At 44.0% G+C, this 7,367-nt stretch overlaps 2 gene segments (V, D, J or C); both read left to right on the plus strand.

The window, feature by feature from the left end:
* The first annotated feature begins 2,385 nt into the window (after window positions 1-2,385).
* Window positions 2,386-4,833, plus strand: LOC116358584 (T cell receptor alpha variable 3-like). The segment is given in 2 exon segments: window positions 2,386-2,708; window positions 4,703-4,833. Coding segments are annotated over 2 exon segments (396 nt in total).
* Window positions 4,834-4,983: 150 nt separating this feature from the next.
* On the plus strand, window positions 4,984-5,811 carry LOC116358582 (T cell receptor alpha variable 9-1-like). The segment is given in 2 exon segments: window positions 4,984-5,152; window positions 5,263-5,811. Coding segments are annotated over 2 exon segments (414 nt in total).
* The last annotated feature ends 1,556 nt before the right edge of the window (window positions 5,812-7,367 follow it).

Genomic DNA, 7,367 nt, shown 5'->3' on the forward strand with positions numbered 1-7,367 from the left:
CATCCGAGGCTGGGGTTGGAGCGGTGCTCTCACAGCGTTCGGGTGCGCCACCGAAGCTCCGCCCCTGTGCCTTTCTTTCGAAGAAACTCGGGCCAGCGGAGCGGAATTATGATGTGCGGGATAGGGAGTTGTTGGCTATGGTTAAGGCCCTGAAGGTGTGGAGACACTGGCTTGAGGGTGCTAAGCACCCTTTCCTTATCTGGACTGACCACCGTAACCTGGAGTATATCCGATCAGCTAGGAGACTGAATCCTCGTCAGGCAAGGTGGGCCATGTTTTTCACCAGATTTCGTTTCACTATCTCGTATAGACCAGGTTCCCTCAACACTAAGGCTGACGCGCTGTCAAGACTCTATGACACTGAGGACAGGTCCATCGATCCTACTCCCATCATTCCGGCAGCTAAGCTGGTGGCACCAATAGTATGGGATGTGGACGCGGACATCGAGCGGGCGCTAAGGGAGGAACCTGCGCCTCCACAGTGTCCGGAGGGTCGTAGGTACGTGCCGCTGGCTCTTCGTGATCAATTGATTCGATGGGCTTATTGTCTACCCTCGTCGGGTCACCCAGGTATTTTTAGGACAGTGCGAGGTCTTGAGAGGAAGTAATGGTGGCCCACTTTGAGGAGGGATGTGCGATTCTATGTTTCCTCCTGTTCGGTGTGCGCTCAGAGTAAGGCTCCTAGACACCTGCCAAGAGGTAAATTACAACCTCTTCCCGTTCCACAACGGCCGTGGACCCATCTATCGGTGGATTTTCTTACTGACCTTCCCCCCTCTCAGGGTAACACAATGATCCTGGTCGTTGTGGATCGGTTCTCTAAGTCCTGCCGTCTTATCCCATTGCCCGGTCTCCCTACGGCCCTACAGACTGCGGAAGCTCTTTTCACCCATGTCTTCCGGCACTACGGGGTGCCCAAGGATATAGTTTCTGATCGGGGCCCCCAGTTTATCTCCCGTGTTTGGAGGGCATTTATGGAACGTCTGGGGGTCTCGGTCAGCCTGACCTCAGGGTATCACCCGGAGAGTAATGGGCAGGTGGAGAGAGTGAACCAGGAGGTGGGTAGGTTTCTGCGGTCGTATTGCCAGGACCGGCCAGGGGAGTGGGCGAGATATATTCCCTGGGCAGAAATAGCCCAGAACTCACTAAGCTACTCCTCTACCAACATGTCACCATTTGAGTGCGTGTTGGGGTACCAGCCAGTCCTGGCACCGTGGCATCAGAGCCAGACTGAGGCTCCTGTGGTGGAGGAGTGGGTGCAGTGCTCTAAGGAGACCTGGAGGGCTGTCCAAGAGTCATTACGCCAAGCGAGTATAAGGCAGAAGAAGAGCGCTGACTGTCACCACAGTGAGGCCCCCGTCTTTGCACCTGGGGACAGGGTCTGGCTCTCAACCCGAAACCTGCCCCTCCGCTTGCCCTGCCGGAAGCTGGGTCCGCAGTGTATAGGGCCATTTAAAGTCCTGAGGAGAATAAACGAGGTTTGTTATCGATTATTACTTCCTTCGTATTATCGTATTAACCCCTCGTTTCATGTGTCTCTTCTCAGGCCGGTGGTAGCTGGTCCCATGCAGGAAGGTGAGGTTCCGGAGGTTCCTCCGCCCCCTCTGGACATCGAGGGGATCCCCGGCGTACAAGATACGAGCTATTCTGGACTCGAGACGCTGGGTGAGGGGCTTGCAGTACCTCGTTGACTGGGAGGGGTACGGTCCGGAGGAGAGGTGCTGGGTTCCGGTGAGGGATATTCTAGATCCATCTATGTTGAGTGAGTTCCATCGCCTCCGTCCGGATCGCACAGCGCCTCGGCCCCTGGGACGTCCCCGAGGCCGGCGTCGGCGCGCTGCGGGAGCTGCACGTTAGCGGGGGGGTACTGTCACGAATATTACCGAAGGTGACTCCCCTTCTTGTTCGGGTGGCGCTCGGCGGTCGTCGTGGCCGGTCTACTAGCTATCGCCGATCCGTTGTTCTGTGTTCCTTTGGTTTTGTCTGATTGGTATCACCTGTTTCTTGTTTGGTTGTTAGGGGAGGGTTATATATAGTTTGTTCAGCCCGCTTCTGTTTCGTGCGGGCTTGTTAGTCTGTTTTGTTGTTTGAGTGTATTTTGTTTGTATTTTGGGTTTCACGCTGTCCGTTTATATTTCTGATCATTTGTTTTTCTACTTTTGGTTCATGTTATGTTTCCAGGACATTAAAGCGTGTTTTTTCCCACATCTTTTGCTCTCTGCGCCTGACTCCACACCTCCTCACTCATTTCTCGTAACAGTTCCTCTATCCACTTGTATTCATTTCTGCACTTGTTGGTGAGTTTTCTCAATGTTCATTATAGCCACTGTTTAATCAAGGATCCAAATTAAAAGAGTAACGCTGATAGTGAGCTGCAGTTTGAAACGTTAGTAAATAACGATGGTGGAGATGGATTTTTTCAAATGCCTTAAGCATGAACAGAGTCCAGTACTCAGATTCAATCTCTTTTTCAGGTGTCAGTTACCAGGATGAAATTCAACCAACAGCAAAGATAATGCATGGTGACAAAGGAGGTTTTGTTACACTGTCTTGCAACTACTCTGGTTCACCATACAACCTCCAATGGTATCATCAGTATCCCAGATCAGCTCCCAAATTCCTTCTCCTCACTACAGTCTCCTCAAACCCCTCTGTAGTGAACGCTACTCCTCCATACCCACATCTGTCTATTAAACTGAATAAGGAGGGTCAAGAAGTTAAGGTGTATTTATTTTTCAAATAAATTATTACAAAGCCAATACATGATATACAGTGCCTTGCGAAAGTATTCGGCCCCCTTGAACTTTGCGACCTTTTGCCACATTTCAGGCTTCAAACATAAAGATATAAAACTGTATTTTTTTGTGAAGAATCAACAACAAGTGGGACACAATCATGAAGTGGAACGACATTTATTGGATATTTCAAACTTTTTTAACATATCAAAAACTGAAAAATTGGGCGTGCAAAATTATTCAGCCCCCTTATGTTAATACTTTGTAGCGCCACCTTTTGCTGCGATTACAGCTGTAAGTCGCTTGGGGTATGTCTCTATCAGTTTTGCACATCGAGAGACTGACATTTTTTCCCATTCCTCCTTGCAAAACAGCTCGAGCTCAGTGAGGTTGGATGGAGAGCATTTGTGAACAGCAGTTTTCAGTTCTTTCCACAGATTCTCGATTGGATTCAGGTCTGGACTTTGAATTGGCCATTCTAACACCTGGATATGTTTATTTTTGAACCATTCCATTGTAGATTTTGCTTTATGTTTGGACCATTGTCTTGTTGGAAGACAAATCTCCGTCCCAGTCTCAGGTCTTTTGCAGACTCCATCAGGTTTTCTTCCAGAATGGTCCTGTATTCGGCTCCATCCATCTTCCCATCAATTTTAACCATCTTCCCTGTCCCTGCTGAAGAAAAGCAGGCCCAAACCATGATGCTGCCACCACCATGTTTGACAGTGGGGATGGTGTGTTCAGGGTGATGAGCTGTGTTGCTTTTACGCCAAACATAACGTTTTGCATTGTTGCCAAAAAGTTCAATTTTGGTTTCATCTGACCAGAGCACCTTCTTCCACATGTTTGGTGTGTCTCCTAGGTGGCTTGTGGCAAACTTTAAACGACACTTTTTATGGATATCTTTAAGAAATGGCTTTCTTCTTGCCACTCTTCCATAAAGGCCAGATTTGTGCAATATACGACTGATTGTTGTCCTATGGACAGAGTCTCCCACCTCAGCTGTAGATCTCTGCAGTTCATCCAGAGTGATCATGGGCCTCTTGGCTGCATCTCTGATCAGTCTTCTCCTTGTATGAGCTGAAAGTTTAGAGGGACGGCCAGGTCTTGGTAGATTTGCAGTGGTCTGATACTCCTTCCATTTCAATATTATCGCTTGCACAGTGCTCCTTGGGATGTTTAAAGCTTGGGAAATCTTTTTGTATCCAAATCCGGCTTTAAACTTCTTCACAACAGTATCTCGGACCTGCCTGGTGTGTTCCTTGTTCTTCATGATGCTCCCTGCGCTTTTAACGGACCTCTGAGACGATCACAGTGCAGGTGCATTTATACGGAGACTTGATTACACACAGGTGGATTGTATTTATCATCATTAGTCATTTAGGTCAACATTGGATCATTCAGAGATCCTCACTGAACTTCTGGAGAGAGTTTGCTGCACTGAAAGTAAAGGGGCTAAATAATTTTGCACGCCCAATTTTTCAGTTTTTGATTTGTTAAAAAAGTTTGAAATATCCAATAAATGTCGTTCCACTTCATGAGTGTGTCCCACTTGTTGTTGATTCTTCACAAAAAAATACAGTTTTATATCTTTATGTTTGAAGCCTGAAATGAGGCAAAAGGTCGCAAAGTTCAAGGGGGCCGAATACTTTCGCAAGGCACTGTATGTACGAATGTCTTCTCTTAAACTGCATTTGATTTTCATTTATTCTATCATTTGCCTTAAAAAAGTGTTAGATTATATATAGTATTATGTTTTACAGGTGTCAGTTCTGAACAAGTATTAACACCCTACACTGATGTAGAAGTGTCTTCAGAAAGGGACAGAGTTACTCTCTCTTGTAACTACACCTCTTCTGATAACATTCTTCTATGATATCGACAATATCCCAAATCAGCACCACAGTTAATGGTTATGGAGTATGCAGATATTACACCAGGTTTCACTCTAAATCATGACAAAAAAGCCAAACGTGTGGATCTGGAGATCTCCTCTGCTGAAGTGACAGACTCTGCTCTCTACTACTGTGCCCTGATGGCCATTGTGACAGGAAACCCAGAAACACTGCACAAAAACCTTCATATGTGATTCATACAATAACGGAGGGAAACTATTCCACCCCCCCTTCTCCCCAGTGGAGGGAACGAGAAATGCAGTATCACTGAAGAGAGGACAAATGAGAGGAGAGGGAAGGAGAGGCCAGGAGAGGTGAGGAGAGGAGAGATGGAGTATTTTTAGAGCAACTGTACTTTGGGGTGGAGCTTGTAGCGAAACTAAGCAGGAACGATCAACAGAAAACATTTGCAGATTCATTTGGTTTGGAGTTTTCAGGTTCTGTTGTGCTATTAGTCAGTTTGACTTCCAACCATAGCCATGTTCATGTTCATCTGCTCAATTATTACGTTCTCAGTAATAGGTAAGTTATGGCTTTCAAAGTAGTGTCATGTTTTCTGTTAAGAAAATTACAACAATACAATTTAATTTTAATAAAATAATTTCTCATTGTTCATCTCTTCCCATTTACAGGTGGCAGTTATGAGCAGACTATAGAGCCAAACCAACATGAAGTGTATGCAGAAGTGGGTAGTAATGTTCTTCTTTCCTGCAACTACTCCTCAGCAGACAGTCTACTATGGTATCAACAGTCTCCAGGATCAGCTCCCCAATACCTTCTGCTCATCCAGCACTACACTGGGACTGAAAATAGAGATGATTCTCTTGACTCTCGCTTTTCTGGTAAACTGAACAAAGAGAAGACCCGTGTGGATCTGGAGATCTCCTCTGCTGAAGAGACAGACTCTGCTATGTACTACTGTGCTCTGAAGCCCACAGTGACAGGAAACCCAGAAACACTGTACAAAAACCTAACATCGCCTGAGAGAGTTTCTACACTGTAGTTACAGGTTTCGTTTGACAATAGCTCCATCAAGTGGAGTCTATATGCAGCCATTATATTGTGTCAAGATGAGGAGCTTAGTTTTACAAATCATGTGTCATGAGAGTAACTGAGTGAATGTTCCAAGAGAAGATCATTTAACAGAGAAGTCTCTGTCTAACACCCAGTCGCTATGATGCTGCTCTTTTCAGTCTTGTTTATGTGCACTAATAGGTAAGAATTCCCTGTCATTAACTGAATGTGTACAAACAGAATGTACAATGTTCAGCAATCATTTCAATATGTTATTATAAATATCAAGTGGTAATACACTTTGAAACACCAAGTGTGGATATATTGTACGCTGTCTAAATTTACTCAGTGATCCATATTTTATTTTTTACAGGACATAATTTCTCCAGATTTAGTGGATGTTATGGAGGGTAGTAGTGTTAAACTCTCCTGTAGATACAACAGCTCATTAGCCAACAGTCTGTTATGGTACCTCCAGCAACTTGGATCCTCTCTACAGTTCCTCATTCTGGACTTCTCTGGGATCAAAACCAACACTGATAGTACAAAATGGACCCTCACACATGAAAAAGAGGAAAACCGTGTGGATCTGGAGATCTCCTCTGCTGAAGTGACAGACTCTGCTCTGTAATACTGTGCACTGAAGCCCACAGTGACAGGAAACCCAGATACACAGTAGAAAAACTGATCTTGACCAGTGGTGTAAAATAATTAAGTTAAAATACTGTAAAGTACTACTTAATGAGTTTTTGGGGTTTACTTTCTTTTTTAATATTTTTGACAATACTTTTACTTCACTGCTATACTTTTACTTCACTAAATCCGAGATACCAAATGTGTGTAGAGGCTAGTTTTGCTGTCCTGCAACTACTCCTCAACATACAGTGTTTTGTGGTATAAACAGGGTCAGCTCCCCAATTCCTCCTCTTCATCCGCCATGACTCCATATTCTCACCTCACTTTTAAACTGAACAAAGATCTTGAGATCTCCTCTGCTGAAGTGAGACTTTGCTCTGTACGACTGTACTGTAGAGCCCACATTGACATGAAACAGAGAAACACTGTACAAAAACTATACGACAGTCTGCACTGTACTGCTGTGATATGACATCCACAGTGCCTCAAAACTTATTGACTCCGCAGTGAGATTAATTTTATGGATTTACAACATCTGCTGTATTCTGTTAGACCACAGTGTCATCAAGTGGAGTTTCTAGTGAATAAATCAAATGTTTATGAAACATCTTTGATTCTACATTGCCAGTAGGAGGAGCTAGAGTATAAAACTCAGGATTAGATTATGAATCCTCAAGATAAAACATGAAACTACCATGAATATCATAGCCAGTTGATGCTGTGCTTTTCATCATCAGTTGGTGCTTATTCTACACATCCTGGCATCTACAATGTTGTTCTGTTCACTATTACTCTTCTTTGACTTGAAAGGTAAGTAATGACATTTTCATTCAAAATGAGGGTGATTATGTTTAGGTGTGTTTACTTTCAAATCAAAGATTATGAAGACAAGGCACAACATGAGGATGCATGTTTTTATATATATATATATATATATATATATATATATATATATATATATATATATATATATATATTGAAATTAATTACATTTTCAATATGGGTTTTACAGGTCTCAGTTCTGAACAGGTTTTAACACCCTACAGTGATGTAGAAGTAGCTTCAGAAAGGGACAGAGTTACTCTCT

The sequence above is a fragment of the Oncorhynchus kisutch genome, linkage group LG30 (genome assembly GCF_002021735.2).
Source record: "Oncorhynchus kisutch isolate 150728-3 linkage group LG30, Okis_V2, whole genome shotgun sequence".
NCBI lineage: Eukaryota > Metazoa > Chordata > Actinopteri > Salmoniformes > Salmonidae > Oncorhynchus > Oncorhynchus kisutch.